Below are 16301 nucleotides of genomic sequence, written 5' to 3'. Positions count from 1 at the left end.
GGAGAGACAGTAGTGATTGAGGGAAGACCTAATGCATCCATTTCTCCTCCCTTTTTTTTTTTAACCCCACACACCCAACTAACCACAAAGTCATGCCACTTTATCTCCTGAAGTTTTCTCAAGTCTGTGCTTTCACCTTCGCCCTTTGTCCCACTGCCTGAGTCCTGACCTTTGTTGCGTTCCAGGTAGATACTTGCATCAGCCTCCTAACTATAGTCCCTGCCTCCACACTTGTCCTTCTATAGGTTCAGCCTTTACCCCGTGGCCAGGGTACTCTACTGAAAATGTCCAGTTGACCTGTCTCTCCCCTGCTGAACCTTCCGGGGCTGCCCGCCTCATTCAGAATAAAGTCCAAGGCCTGCATGACCCAGCCCTGCCTGCCTCTCAGGCCTCAGCTTTCCCCATCCCACCCTTCTACTCTCTGCTCCTGCAACACAAAACTGCTGCTGACTTTGCCACATACCCCATACTGATTCTTGCCTCTCAGCCTTTATCCCTGCTATTGACACTACCTGGAATGGCCTTCCCAACCCCTCCTCCACGGGCTAGTGTTAAGGAGGTACCTTCCTCAGGAAGATGTCCCTAACTTCTCCCCAGGCTGGGTTAGGGCCTCTTCTTCGTGGTCCAGGTCACTAAGCCGGGAGAGGCAAAGCTGGCATTCAAGTCTAAGCAGCCTGATTCATATGCTCAGAACCACAACTTTTGTGTGTGTGTGGTTGCCATTTTTTTTTCTTTTGTTATTGACAAATGGTAGTCGTACATATCTATGGGGTACATGTGAGTTTTTGGGTTTTTTTCTTTTTTTCGTTTTTGGAGACAGAGTCACTCTATCCCCCCGGCTGAAGTGCAGTGGCACGATCTTGGCTCACGGCAACCCCCGCCTCCCAGGTTCAAGCAGTTCTCATGTCTCAGCCTCTCGAGTAGCTGGGATTACAGGCACACACCACCACGCCTGGCTAATTTTCGTATTTTTAGTAGAGATGGGGTTTCACCATGTTGGGCAGGCTGGTCTCAGAACTGACCTCAGGTGATCCACCTGCTCAGCCTGCCAAAGTGGTAAGATTACAGGTATGAGCCACCGCACCTGGCCACATGTGATATTTTGATACAGGCATACAATGTATCATGATCAAATCAGGGTAATTGGGGTATCTATCATCTCAAACATTTATCATTTCTTTGTGTTGAGAACATTTCAAATCTTCTCTTCTAGTTATTTTGAAATACAAATTGTTAACTATCATCATCCTTCTCTGCTATCTAACACTAGAACTTATTCCTTCTATATGACCATAATTTTGTATCCATTAACCAACCTCTCTTCATCTCCCCCTCCCTGCCACCCTCTCTAACCTCTGGTAACCATCATTCTACTCTACTTCCATGAGACTAACATTTTAGCTCCCACATATGAGTGAGGAGCAATATTAGACATTCAATAGGAGGCTGATGCAAGTATCTACCTGGAATGCAAGAAAGGTCAGGACTAACTAAGGCAGTGAAACAAAGGTGAAGGTGAGAGACATGCAATATTTGGCTTTCTGTGCCTGGCTTATTTCACTTAACATAATGTCCTTCAGTTTCATCCATGTTGCTGAAAATGATAGGATTTCACTCTTTTTCTGGCTGAATAATATTCCATTGTGTATATATGCCACAGTTTCTTTTTTCCATTCGTTTGTTGATGGCACTTCGGTTAATTCCATATGTTAGCTATTGTGAACAGTGCTGCAATAAATATGGGGATGCAGATATCTCTTCAAGATACTGATTTCCTTTGGATATGTAATCAACAGTAGATTGATCATATGGTACATCTATTTTTAATTTTTGAGAAACTTCCATGCTTTTCTCTGTACTGGCTGTGTTAGTTTACATTCCCACCAACAGTGGATGAGGGTTCCCCTTTCTCTGCATCCTTGCCAGCATCTGCTATTTTTTGTATTTTTTTTTCCTTTTTGAGACAGAGTCTTGCTCTGTTGCCCAGGCTGGATCACAGTGACTTGATCTCAGCTCACTGCAACATCTGCCTCCCAGATTCAAGCAACTCTTGTGCTTCAGCCTCCCAAGTAGCTGGGATCACAGGCGTGGACCACCACGCTTGGCTAATTTTTTGTATTTTTAGTAGAGATGGGGTTTCACCATGTTGGCCAGGATGGTCTCGAACTCCTGACCTCAAGTGACCTTCCTGCCTCAACCTCTGAAAGTGTTGGGATTACAGGCATGAGCCACCACACTTGGCCCTTGTCTTTTCAATAATAGCCACTTTAACTGGTGTGAGATGATATCTTATTGTGGTTTTGATTTACATTTCCCTGATTTGCATCCATATACCTGTTGGCCATTTGTATGTCTTCTTTTGAGAAATGTCTGTTCAGATCATTTGCCCATTTTTTAAAGCATATTATTTGTCGGTGGTGGTAGTGGTGGTGTTTGCTGTTGAGTTCCTTATATATTCTGATTATTAATCCCTTGTCAGATAGATAGTTTGCAAATATTTTCTTCTATTCTGTAGGTTGCCTCTTCACTCTGTTAATTGTTTCCTTTGCTGCACAGACACTTTTTAGCTTGATGTAATCACATTTGTCTATTGTTGCTTTTGTTGCCTGTGCTGTTGAGGTCTTACCCAAAAAACTTTTGCATAGACCAATGTCTTGAAGCATTTCCCAAATGTTTTTTTTTTTTTTTTTTTTTTTTTGAGACGGAGTCTCGCACCTTCGCCTGGGCTGGAATGCAGTGGCGCGAATTTGGCTCACTGCAACCTCTGCCTCCCGGGTTCAAGCGATTCTCCTGCCTTAGCCTCCCAAGTAGCTAGAATTACAGGCGCCCACCACCACGCCCAGCTATTTTTTTGTATTTTTGGTAAAGACAGGGTTTCACCATGTTGGCCAGGCTGGTCTCAAACTCCTGACCTTGTGTTTGAGGATTACAGGCGTGACCCACCGCACCTGGCCGATTTTTATTTTTAGTGGCTTCATAGTTTCCAGTTGTACGTGTAAGGCTTTAATCTATTTTGTATATTATGACAGACAGAGGTTTAGTTTCTTTTTTTTTTTTTTTTGAGATGGAGTCTCACTCTGTTGCCCAGTTGCCTAGTCTGGAGTGCAGTGGTATGATCTCAGCTCGCTGCAACCTCCGCCTCTCGGGTTCAAGTGATTCTCCTGCCTCAGCCTCCTGAGGAGCTGGAACTACCAGCGCATGCCACTACGCCCGGCTAATTTTTGTAATTTTAGTAGAGGTGGGGTTTCACCATATTGGTCAGGCTGGTCTCAAACTCCTGACCTCAGGTGATCCACCTGCCTCTGCCTCCCAAAGTGCTGGGATTACAGGCATGAGCCACCGCGCCTGGCCTAGGTTTAGTTTCTTCTGCATACAGATATCCAGTTTTCCCAGCACCATTTATTGAAGAGAGTGTCCTTTCCCCAATGTGTGTACTTGGTGCCTTTGTTGAAAGTAAGTTGGCTGGCCGGGAGTGGTGGCTCATGCCTGTAATCCCAGCACTTTGGGAGGCCAAGGCGGGCAGATCACAAGGTCAGGAGTTCGAGACCAGCCTGACCAACATGGTGAAACCCCCATCTCTACTAAAAATACAAAAATTAGCCAGGAATGGTGGCGTGCACCTGTAATCCCAGCTACTCATGAGGCTGAGGCAGGAGAATTGCTTGAACCTGGGAAGTGGAGGTTACAGTGAGCCAGATCGTGCCATTGCACTCCAGCCTGGGCAACAGAGCAAGACTCCATCTCAAAAAAAAAAAAAAAAGAAAAGAAAAGAAAAAAGAAAGTAAGTTGGCTGCAAATGTTTGGACTTGTTTTTCTGGACTCTCTATTCCATTCCATTGGTCTATGTGTCTGTTTTTATGCCAGCACCATGCTGTTTTGGTTACTATAGCTTTATAGTATATTTTGAAGTTAGGTAGTGTGGTGCCTCTAGTTTTGTTCTTTTTGCTCAGGACTGCTTTGGCTATTTGGGTCTTTTACAGTTCAGATAAACTTTAGGGTTGTTTTTTCTATTTCTGTAAAGAATATCATTGGTATTTTCATAGGGGTTGCATGACTCTGTAGATTACTTTGGTAAGCACAGACATTTTAACAGTATTCGTTCTTCCAATCCATGAACACAGGATATCTTTCCATTTTTTTGTGTCCCCTTCAATTTATTTCATCAATGTTTTATAGCTGTCATTGCAGTACTCTTTCACTTCTTCGGTTAAATTTGTTTGTTTTTATTTTTTGTAACTATTATAAATGGGATTGTTTTCTTGATGTCTTTTTCAGATTGTTTGCTGTTAGTGTATAGAAATGCTACTACTTTTTCTACACTGATTTTGTATCCTACAGCTTTACTGAATTTGTTTATATGTTTCCTTTAGGTTTTTCTAAATACAGGACTATGTCATCTGTGAACATGGATAATTTGATTTCTTCCTTTGCAATTTGGATGACCTTTATTTCTTTCTCCTGCCTAATTGCTCTGGCCAGGACTTCCAGTATTACCTTGAATAAAAATAGTGAAAGTGAGCATCCTTGTCTTGTTCCAGATCTTAGAGGAAAGGCTTTCAAATTTTCCCCATTCAATATGATGTTAGCTGTGGGTTTGTCATATATGGCCTTTATTATTTTGAGATATAGAACTACAACTTTTTTTTTTTTTGAGACAGAGTCTTGCTCTGTCGCTCAGGCTGGAGTGTAGTGGTGCAATCTCAGCTCACTGCAACCTCTATCTCCCGGGCTCAAGCACTTGGCCTGCCTCAGCCTCCCCAGTAGCTGAGATTACAGGTGCCTGCCACCACACCTAGCTAATTTTTTTTTTTTTTGTATTTTTAGTAGAGATGGGGTTTCACCATGGTGGCCAGACTGGTCTCAAACTCCTGACCTCAAGTGATCCACCCACCTTGACCTCCCAAACTGCTGGGATTACAGGCGTGAGCCACCGTGCCCGGCCAGAACCACAACTTTTGATAGAAGGCTAAAGACAGATCCCCTAACCTACCCTCTTTTTTCACTTTTTTATTTTATTTTTTAACCTTTTATTATGAACATGTTCAAACATAAACAAAAGCAGTATACCGATCAGTAGTAAACCTCTGGGCACCCATTACTCAGCTTTACCTCTTCTTTTATGAAGCTCCCTCCTCCAAAACACCCCCATCACCTGTTCCTTCCAGCTCTCAGACCACTCCTTGGATTCTTTGTGAATTCCCTTTTCTCTCTTTGAAGTCTGCCTTCCTGGTACTCTACTCTTGCACACTCTCCTTCCTCTTGCAAGAAGCCAGCACGTGGTACAGATCTTGCCAATGACCATTCTCTCAGTAGCTGAGTGGCATGAAGAAGCAGAAAATGGTTGAGAGCATTGGTTATGGAGTCACAGACCTTCAATGATTCCCAGCTCTGCCACCTATAACTATTTGACTTGCACAAGTCACTTAACCTTTCAGAGACTCAGCTTCCTTACGTGCAAAGTAAAAATTGAATGAGATAAACCAAATAAAATGTCATTAGGGGGATTTTTAGGTTATGTTTATAAATCGTGCAATAAATGCTAGCCATTTCTTTCCTCTGGTTGACTGAGAGCTTCCGGGAAATAGGAATGGGTTCTAACTTTCTTTGTATTCCTAGTGCCTAAAACAGTGCCTGACACAAAGTAGGCATTCAATAGATGCTTATGAATTAATAAAGTATGAGAGAGCCTGGTAGGTATTTAGCAGGGGAGGAAGGTTTTACCAAAAATGGTGCTGTGAGGCCGGGCGCGGTGGCTCACGCCTGTAATCCCAGCAGTTTGGGAGGCCAAGGCGGGTGGATCACGAGGTCAGGAGATAAAGACCATCCTGGCTAACACGGTGAAACCCCATCTCTACTAAAAATACAAAAAATTAGCCGGGCATGGTGGTGGGCGCCTGTAGTCCCAGCTACTCGGGAAGCTGAGGCAGGAGAATGGCGTGAACCTGGGAGGTGGAACTTGGAGTGAGCCGAGATCGCGCCACTGCACTCCAGCCTGGGCGACAGAGCAAGGCTCCGTCTCAAAAAAAAAAAAAAAAAAAAAAAAAAAAAAAATGGTGCTGTGTTTGGTGGCAGTATGTCATAGAGATTGTTTGGGACTGGTGAAGGTTGAGTTGTGTGTTGCTGAACAATTGTGTCTCATAGGGAGTTGAGATAGAAGGGTTGTGACACATGGCCATGATGGATGGTGAGTTGAGTGATGCTGTTGAGCTGGAAGGTGGGGGACTGGACAGACTATCTTGAGCTGGGTCCCTTGTAGTGCTGGGTTGGGCTCATCCACTGGTTCCCTGTCTAACCCTCTTTGTCTGCAGTGTGCCCCAGGCTACGATGGACAGAACTGCTCAAAGGAACTCGATGCCTGTCAGTCCCAACCCTGTCACAACCATGGAACTTGTACCCCCAAACCTGGAGGCTTCCACTGTGCCTGCCCTCCGGGCTTTGTGGGGCTACGCTGTGAGGGAGACGTGGATGAGTGTCTGGACCAGCCCTGCCACCCCACAGGCACTGCAGCCTGCCACTCTCTGGCCAATGCCTTCTACTGCCAGTGTCTGCCTGGACACACAGGTGAGGCCCCAAGACAAGGGGCACAAGTGTATCTGGAGCACAGCCGAGCAGGCCATGGAGAGAGAGCCAGATAGTCTCCACCCCTGCGGCAGCCATCACCTGGTCCGTCCCCTGCCTCCACGCCCACCCCCGCCCAGAAAAGATGCCCCAGGATCCCTTCACCTGCACATCTAGCACTGGGCCAACATCCAGGAATGAGCTAGGACAGAGGCAGTGACTGATACAGTGTGTGACGTCTAATCTCCCCCACAATTACAGGCCAATGGTGTGAGGTGGAGATAGACCCCTGCCACAGCCAACCCTGCTTTCATGGAGGGACCTGTGAGGCCACAGCAGGATCACCCCTGGGTTTCATCTGCCACTGCCCCAAGGCAAGTGACCACAAATCTGCCTTCTCTGTTGCCCCCTATACTGACAAAAGGCAAGAATACCTCAGTTGGAATCCCAGAAGGGACTGTGGGTGAGCACTGATGTGGAAATTATTGGAAAAAGCCATGCCAAGTTCACAGTGGCAAGTGTCTCTCAGAAGCAGTCAAAGGAAAGGCAGGATCAGTTGATAGCAATGAATGGAATTTTCAGAAATCACAGGCGTTGCCTAAGGGAAGGTCAGGAGCTCCCAAAGCTCAAGCTGCGTGGTGGGTGGCCTCAGATAGGTTATTTTAACTCTGTGTGTGTTTGTGTATGTATTTATGGACCTCAGATGCCTGGAATTAGACTAATCTTAAGCTTTGGTTCCTGATATACTGACATTGGTTTATGCCTGGTCTTCTTTTATTTTATTATTCTAACAATGTAACACCTATGAACCTAACCCAAGAATTTCAATATTAATAATAACTTACATCTACTTAAGTCCTCCTCCTGTATCCTGTTCCCTCTCCAGAGGAAGAGGAAGACATGTGATCCTATTTTTAAGGAGTAAGATAATAATATAATAGCCGGCCAGGCACAGTGGCTCACGCCTGTAATCCCAGCACTTTGGGAGGCCGAGGCAGGCGGATCACCTGAGGTCGGGAGTTTGAGACCAGCCTGACAAACATGGAGAAACCCTGTCTCTACTAAAAATACAAATTAGCTGGACATGGTGGTGCATGCCTGTAATCCCAGCTATTGGGGAGGCTGAGGCAGGAGAATCACTTGAACCCGGGAGGCAGAGGTTGCAATGAGCCGAGATCACACCATTGCACTCCAGCCTGGACAACAAGAGCAAAACTCTGTCTCAAAAAATAATAATAATAATAGTATTCTATTAACTGTTTAGTCTTCTAGGACTTGCACTATAATTGCCACAGTCCATCAGGCTGTGCTTCATCCATTTTCAGCAGAATGTAATATGTCATTGTGTGAAATTACCATGGGACATGGTTTCAACAGCCACAAAATGATTAACTTGATGCTCTCTGAGGCGCCTTTTAGATATGAGAATCTAGGACCCTCTGCACCATCTTAACCCAAGAGTTTGCTTGATGGGGAGTGGGAAGAATAATGCAAGTTCCATCTCCAATATCTCCCCTTCCCTTCACAGGGTTTTGAAGGCCCCACCTGCAGCCACAGGGCCCCCTCCTGCGGCCTCCATCACTGCCACCACGGAGGCCTGTGTCTGCCCTCCCCTAAGCCAGGCTTCCCACCACGCTGTGCCTGCCTCAGTGGCTATGGGGGTCCTGACTGCCTGACCCCACCAGCTCCTAAAGGCTGTGGCCCTCCCTCCCCATGCCTATACAATGGCAGCTGCTCAGAGACCACGGGCTTGGGGGGCCCAGGCTTTCGATGCTCTTGCCCTCACAGCTCTCCAGGGCCCCGGTGTCAGAAACCCGGAGCCAAGGGGTGTGAGGGCAGAAGTGGAGATGGGGCCTGCGATGCTGGCTGCAGTGGCCCAGGAGGAAACTGGGATGGAGGGGACTGCTCTCTGGGAGTCCCAGACCCCTGGAAGGGCTGCCCCTCCCACTCTCGGTGCTGGCTTCTCTTCCGGGACGGGCAGTGCCACCCACAGTGTGACTCTGAAGAGTGTCTGTTTGATGGCTATGACTGTGAGACCCCTCCAGCCTGCACGTGAGCCTGAAACCCACTGGAGCCAGGGAAGGAGAGGGGTGGGTGAGAGGAGGAGGAAAGACGGAGATGGCTCTGAGTTACAGTGTGGCCACAGCCTTGGGCTCCAGGGAGTTTCCACCCTAATAACCATCACTAAACAGGGGTCGAAGACTCTGGACTCCAACCTAGGGTAATGGGGTGGCATCAATATTTAATGTGGGGCGTGGCCTTTGGGCCCTCTCTGAGAGTTGTAGGAACTCAGGCCTCAAGCCTCCTTCCCTAAGCCTTGCTTCCATGGAGTATTTCCCCTAGCAGTCAGCACCTCACAGAGGGAAAAGGGCCTTGGAGTCTCCTTCAGAAACAGAGGAGAGCTTGGGAGGGTACAGAGAGGGGACAGTCTAGGGAGACAGGGGTGTTAGCAGACACTGGGGTGTCTGGACTACCATCCAGGACTTGACTAAGCTCATTGCTCCACAGCTGCCCCCACTTAGCAACCAAAGCCCTAGAGGGCACAAAATATGGGGAATTCTCTCTAGGGTGAAGAAAAGAGTCAGGTTTTAGGGAGGTCCTGAGTCCCCATCTCCTTACCCCACAGTCCAGCCTATGACCAGTACTGCCACGATCACTTCCACAACGGGCACTGTGAGAAAGGCTGCAACACTGCAGAGTGTGGCTGGGATGGAGGTGACTGCAGGCCTGAAGATGGGGACCCAGAGTGGGGGCCCTCCCTGGCCCTGCTGGTGGTACTGAGCCCCCCAGCCCTTGACCAGCAGCTGTTTGCCCTGGCCCGGGTGCTGTCCCTGACTCTGAGGGTAGGACTCTGGGTAAGGAAGGATCGTGATGGCAGGGACATGGTGTACCCCTATCCTGGGGCCCGGGCTGAAGAAAAGCTAGGAGGAACTCGGGACCCCTCCTATCAGGAGAGAGCAGCCCCTCAAACGCAGCCCCTGGGCAAGGAGACCGACTCCCTCAGTGCTGGGTAAGAAGCTAGGTGGAGGGAAGGGCCAGACACCAGTTTTTTTAAGAGGGCAGAGGGATGGAAGGGAGCCAGGGACCAACACAGAGGTCTCTGAGGTGCCTCCTCTACAGGTTTGTGGTGGTAATGGGTGTGGATTTGTCCCGCTGTGGCCCTGACCACCCGGCATCCCGCTGTCCCTGGGACCCTGGGCTTCTACTCCGCTTCCTTGCTGCGATGGCTGCAGTGGGAGCCCTGGAGCCCCTGCTGCCTGGACCACTGCTGGCTGTCCACCCTCATGCAGGGACCGGTAGGTGACCCCTTGCCACTTTCTCTGACCTCTGTTCCCAGGCCAGCTCTCATGCTAGCAACATGCAGTGGAGGCTGAATCAAACAGGACAGCTGAGACTGAAAATGTTCTTTGTGGGGACTTCCTTTCCCTAACCCTGCTTTCTCTAACTGAATCTCCCACTGGCCCATTTGTTCTACAGTCTCCTTCCTTATTTCCCTAAGCACATTATCCTAACCTCTGTCATAGCCCTCCAACAAAGGGATGGTTTATCTTCTCTACCAGACTGAGAATATCTCATCGTCTTTGTATCAGACAACTCATAGTACATGAAAGAATAATAGGCCGGGCGCAGTGGCTCATGCCTATAATCCCAGCACGTTGGGAGACCGAGGCAGGCGGATCACGAGGTCAGGAGATCGAGACCATCCTGGCTAATGCGGTGAAACCCCATCTCTACTAAAAATACAAAAAAATTAACCGAGTGTGGTGGCGGGCGCCTGTAGTCCCAGCTACTCAGGAGGCTGAGGCAGGAGAATGGCGTGAACCCAGGAGGTGGAGCTTGCAGTGAGCCGAGATCGCGCCACTGCATTCCAGCCTGTGCGACAGAGCAAGACTCCGTCTCAAAAACAAAAAAAAAGAATAATAACTGCTATATCATACTTTGTGCCTTACTCTAAGCATTTTACATTGTTACCTCATTTAATCCTCCCCCACAACCCCATGAGGCATGTACTGCTGGTTGAGTATCCCTTATCTGAAATGCTTGGGAACAAAAGTGTTTCAGATTTCGGATTTTTTTATTTTGGAATATTTGCATTATACTTACTGGTTCAGCATCCCTAACACAACATTCAAATGCTACAATGAGCATTTTCTTTGAGGGTTATGTTGGTACTCTAAAAGTTTCAGACTTTGGAACATTTCAGATTTGGGATTGGGATTATGGATACTCAGCCTTTTTTTGTGTGTTTGTTTTCTGAGACAGTCTCACTCTGTCACCCAGACTGGAGTACAGTGACGCCATCTCAGCTCACTGCAACCTATGCCTCCTGGGTTTAAGCAATTCTCTTGCCTCAGACTCCTGAGTAGCTGGAATTACAATGGCATGCCGCCATGCCCTGCTAATTTTTTTGTTTGTTTGTTTGTTTGTTTTTTGTTTTGTTTTGTTTTGTTTGAGACAGAGTCTCGCCTTGTCGCCCAGGCTGGAGTGCAGTGGCACGATCTTGGCTCACTGCAAGCTCCACCTCCCGGGTTCACACCATTCTCATGCCTCAGCCTCCCAAGTAGCTGGGACTACAGGCGCCGGCCACCACACTCGGCTAATTTTTTGTATTTTTAGTAGAGACGGGGTTTCACCGTGTTAGCCAGGATGGTCTCGATCTCCTGACCTCGTGATCCACCCGCCTCAGCCTCCCAAAGTGCTGAGATTACAGGCGTGAGCCACTACACCCGGCCACTAATTTTTATACTTTTAGTAGAGAGGGGGTTTTGCCATGTTGGCCAGGCTGGTCTCGAACTCCTGGCCTCATATGATCCACCTGCCTCAGCCTCCCAAAGTGCTGGGATTACAGGCATGAGCCACTGTGCCCAACCTCAACCTATATTATCATCCCCATTTTGCAGATAAGGAAACCGAGGCAAAGACAGGCTATTAAACTTGTCCAAAGGTCTCCCAACAGTAATCAGTCTCACCAGGAGTGGCCTCTCTTTGTGACTCTGTCTCTCCCACCAGCACCCCCTGCCAACCGGCTTCCCTGGCCTGTGCTGTGCTCCCCAGTGGCCGGGGTGATTCTCCTGGCCCTAGGGGCTCTTCTCGTCCTCCAGCTCATCCGGCGTCGACGCCGAGAGCATGGAGCTCTCTGGCTGCCCCCTGGTTTCACTCGACGGCCTCGGACTCAGTCAGCTCCCCACCGACGCCGGCCCCCACTGGGCGAGGACAGCATTGGTCTCAAGTGAGAATGAGGAGAAACCCAGGCTCAGGAAGGGGAGTCTCTCCTATGGCGATATTTACAATCAGAAAAGATAAGAAATACTATTGCAGAAGTCAAAGATAGGGGAAGGAGAGAGGGGTGGGAAGCCTGCTGGAAATCTTGGAGACCCTGATGGTCATAATTCCGTGTAACCTCTACCCACCCATTCCCTTCCAGGGCACTGAAGCCAGAGGCAGAAGTTGATGAGGATGGAGTTGTGATGTGCTCAGGCCCTGAGGAGGGAGAGGAGGTGCGCCAGGTGAAACGGCTGGGGCAAGAATGGTCTGGAGGTGATGGAAGGGATGAAAGGGCAAATCAATCTTCACTGATCCTTGCTCTTACCCAAAGGCTGAAGAAACAGGCCCACCCTCCAAGTGCCAGCTCTGGTCTCTGAGTGGTGGCTGTGGGGCGCTCCCTCAGGCAGCCATGCTAACTCCTCCCCAGGAATCCGAGATGGAAGCCCCTGACCTGGACACCCGTGGACCTGGTATGTGAGTCACCCCAGACCAAGAAAAAAAAAAAAGTCCTTTGACTCTATTAGAATCAGAGAGTCCTTTAATATCAAAACTAGAGGAACTAATTTTAGACTGAGTGCCTTAGAACAATGATTCTCAAAGTGTGGTCCTCAGGCAGCAGAATCAGCATCACCTGGGAGTTTGTTAGAAATGCAAATTATTGGGCTCCACTACAGAGCTACTGACTCAGGAATTCAAGATGTTAGGCAATCTGTTTTAATAAGCCCTTCAGGTGAATCTGATCCAGACTCGTTTGAGAAAACCACTGCCCTGGAATGTCAGAGAATTAAGCTGCAGGTTCCTTTTACAGAGGAAGAAACTGAAGTCAGAGAAAAGTAGAAAAGTCACTTGACTAAAGCCACACAGAGCCGGAGCTTAGCTTCCCAACACCTCAGGTTTTGATTCTCTCTGAGCTTACATGTTGTCCCTTCCCCTTTGTTGTGTCCTTTAGATTGACCCATTACTCATGTCTTACCAACAGATGGGGTGACACCCCTGATGTCCGCAGTTTGCTGTGGGGAAGTAGAGTCCAGGACCTTCCAAGGGGCATGGTTGGGATGTCCTGAGCCCTGGGAACCTCTGCTGGATGGAGGGGCCTGTCCCCAGGCTCACACCGTGGGCACTGGGGAGACCCCCCTGCACCTGGCTGCCCGATTCTCCCGGCCAACCGCTGCCCGCCGCCTCATTGAGGCGGGAGCCAACCCCAACCAGCCAGACCGGGCAGGGCGCACACCCCTTCATGCTGCTGTGGCTGCTGATGCTCGGGAGGTCTGCCAGGTTAGCACACACTGAGGTCCCTACAGGGAATGGGGCGAGCTTACAAGTAAAGCTGGACAGAAGCATCCCCTAGAGTTTGACAAAGAGGAAATTGGTGTGATTGGGAACCTGACAGGGAAACTGCGGAGGATGGCTGAATATGGATTGCGAAAGGGGTTAAAAGTGCAAGGAACTTGAGTTGGCAGTCCAGGGTACCCCAGGGGTCACTGGCCCTCTGTCTCCCCAGCTTCTGCTCCGTAGCAGACAAACTGCAGTGGACGCTCGCACAGAGGATGGGACCACACCCTTGATGCTGGCTGCCAGACTGGCGGTGGAAGACCTGGTTGAAGAACTGATTGCAGCCCAAGCAGACGTGGGGGCCAGAGATAAATGGGGTATGTAGAGGAAGGGGTGATGTGTGCTATAGAGAAGTTGAGCAGATGGGGTGGGAGATAGCGTGCAAAATATAGGTGCAGCGGAGGGGCATTCCCTCTCATCCTTCTGTTACGGCGGTCAATCTGCGATGCGGTGGAAGTATGGGCCGCCCCAACTCCCACCCTCAGCACCGCACTGGCCCTCCGCTCCAGCTTACTGGGGAACTGGCATGGAACACAGTTGTCTGTGGAAAGGGGGCGGGATCTCGTGGGGGAAGACTGTCTTCCGGTCTCACCGACCCCAGAACAATGCTCCATTGTCCCTCCCGCGCACTGGTGACGTCACCAGGGCAACACTTCCTGCAGGCCAGTGGTCTCCTGGGCAACGCTTCCCGCCTTTGAGGGACCAGCCAGCTTGAATAGCCCTTCCCCCAAGGCCAGAACCCGTGGGAAACCGGAACCCAGGCGTCTGGCCCCCAACTGCGGTAACAACCTCCCACGTCGTCCCGTAGGGAAAACTGCGCTGCACTGGGCTGCTGCCGTGAACAACGCCCGAGCCGCCCGATCGCTTCTCCAGGCCGGAGCCGATAAAGACGCCCAGGACAACAGGGTTAGATGGGACAGAGGGCTTCTCACAAAACAGTCGGGCGCAGGAGAGATGGAAAGTGCGGTAACCCGCAAAGCCTGAAGGGAGAGGGGCCAGTGGTCCCGTAAGTGAAGGCAGAATGGCCTAGTCCTGTGGGCGTGGCCTTCCCTGATATCGCCCCTGGCTCTTTCCTCCTGTGCAGGAGCAGACGCCGCTGTTCCTGGCGGCACGGGAAGGTGCAGTGGAAGTAGCCCAGCTGTTGTTGGGGCTGGGGGCAGCCCGAGAGCTGCGGGACCAGGCTGGGCTAGCGCCCGCGGACGTCGCTCGCCAACGTAACCACTGGGATCTGCTGACGCTGCTGGAAGGGGCGGGGCCACTAGAGGCCCATCACAAAGCCACGCCGGGCCGCGAGGCCCGGCCCTTCCCGTGCGCACGGACGGCGTCAGTAAGCGTGCCCCCGCATGGGGGCGGGGCTCTGCCGCGCTGCCGGACGCTGTCAGCCGGAGCAGGCCCTCGTGGGGGCGGAGCTTGTCTGCAGGCTCGGACTTGGTCCGTAGACTTGGCTGCGCGGGGGGGCGGGGCCTATTCTTATTGCCGGAGCCTCTCGGGAGTAGGAGCAGGAGGAGTCCCGCCCCCTCGCGGCCGTAGGTTTTCTGCAGGCATGCGCGGGCCTCGGCCCAACCCTGCGATAATGCGAGGAAGATACGGAGTGGCTGTAGGGCGCGGAGGCAGGGTCTCAACGGATGACTGGCCCTGTGATTGGGTGGCTCTGGGAGCTTGCGGTTCTGCCTCCAACATTCCGATCCCGCCTCCTTGCCTTACTCCGTCCCCGGAACGGGGATCCCCTCAACTTGACTGTGGTCCCCCAGCCCACCAAGAAATGCCCAAAAACCAAGGAGGAGAGGGTAAAAAATAGAAGAATACATGGTAGGGAGGAATTCCAAAAATGATTACCCATTAAAAGGCAGGCTGGAAGGCCTTCCTGGTTTTAAGATGGAGCCCCAAAAATGAAGGGTTGTGAGTTTAGTTTCTCTCTAAAAATGAATGTATGCCCACCAGAGCAGGCATCTTCCACGTGGAGAAGCTGCAGCTCTGGAAAGAGGGTTTAAGATGCTACGATGAGGCAGGCCCAGTCCTCCTCCAGAAAATAAGACAGGCCACAGGAGGGCAGAGTGGAGTGGAAATACCCCTAAGTTGGAACCAAGAATTGCAAGCATATGGGATGTAAGATGTTCTTTCCTATATATGGTTTCCAAAGGGAGCCCCTATCATCCATTGTCCCCACTGCCCACAAATGGCTGACAAATATTTATTGGGCACCTACTATGTGCCAGGCACTGTGTAGGTGCTGAAAAGTGGCCAAGGGCCACCCCAGCTGATGACTCCGTGCATTCCCTCCCCTCACAACAAAGAAACTCCACTGCGGGGATGAAGCGCTTCTTCTAGCCACTGTTATCGCTATTTAAGAACCCTAAATCTGCCACCCATAATAAAGCTGATTTGAAGTGTTACCTTTGTTTGGAGGAGTTGGGCAGAAGAATGGGAAAAAAGATGGGAGTGACTGCATAGTGTCAGCATTTTGTGCTTTTGGCTTAGCATTTGGATTGGATGGAGGATGTAAGTATAGTTTAAAAGCAAGAATAAGTATATTTAGGGGCCGTATGATAATTTAGGGTATTATCTCAAAGCAAGAGTCTAGTAGCCAAGGAAGAACCCACACACACTAGGTCGGGGTCCCCAACCCCTGGGCCGCAGACTGGTACTGGTCCATGGCCTCTTAGGAACTGGGCCACACAGCAGGAGGTGAGCGAGCGTTACTGCCCAAGCTCCACCTCCTGTCAGATCAGCATAAGCATTAAATTCTCATAGGAACTCGAACCCTATTGTGAACTGCGCATACAAGGGATCTAAGTTTCTCGCTTCTTACGGGAATCTAATGCCTAATGATCTGGGGTGGAACAGTTTCATCCTGAAACCAGCCCTCCATCCCCACCGACCATGGAATAACTGTCTTCCACGAAACTCTTCCCTGGTGCCAAAAAGGTAGGAGACCACTGCACTAGATGATGCACACACTTTGTCCCTCATCCTAGGGCTTTTAGTTATGGCCACTTAGGAGATTCCTAAGGCCATAAGTCAAGTAGATGGAAAGAGTGTCTTGAAACTTTGTCCACCTTGCAGCAATATGTTGCTAGGTTTGAAACATGGAGTCATGAGGCATTTTGAAAGCCAATAATATCTACAGTTTATTAAGTATTCACTAT

The 16301-nt window shown here is 49.9% G+C and overlaps 1 protein-coding gene across 1 annotated transcript in view; it reads left to right on the top strand.

The window, feature by feature from the left end:
- NOTCH4 (notch receptor 4) overlaps positions 1–15548 on the top strand; it is a 29181-nt gene extending 13633 nt beyond the window's left edge. The window contains exons 19-30 of the mRNA XM_030803336.1: positions 6309–6561; positions 6820–6932; positions 8087–8610; positions 9185–9568; positions 9679–9854; positions 11569–11788; positions 11984–12065; positions 12155–12293; positions 12803–13098; positions 13325–13472; positions 13964–14061; positions 14240–15548. Coding sequence (XP_030659196.1) covers positions 6309–6561; positions 6820–6932; positions 8087–8610; positions 9185–9568; positions 9679–9854; positions 11569–11788; positions 11984–12065; positions 12155–12293; positions 12803–13098; positions 13325–13472; positions 13964–14061; positions 14240–14953 — 3147 coding nt within the window. The 3' untranslated portion in view covers positions 14954–15548. The remainder of the gene's footprint in view (positions 1–6308; positions 6562–6819; positions 6933–8086; positions 8611–9184; positions 9569–9678; positions 9855–11568; positions 11789–11983; positions 12066–12154; positions 12294–12802; positions 13099–13324; positions 13473–13963; positions 14062–14239) is intronic.
- The last annotated feature ends 753 nt before the right edge of the window (positions 15549–16301 follow it).

This window comes from Nomascus leucogenys, chromosome 22a (assembly GCF_006542625.1).
Source record: "Nomascus leucogenys isolate Asia chromosome 22a, Asia_NLE_v1, whole genome shotgun sequence".
Lineage (NCBI taxonomy): Eukaryota > Metazoa > Chordata > Mammalia > Primates > Hylobatidae > Nomascus > Nomascus leucogenys.
The sequence above is the reverse complement of the archived record's forward strand: the minus strand, read 5'-3'. Positions and strand labels throughout refer to the sequence as shown.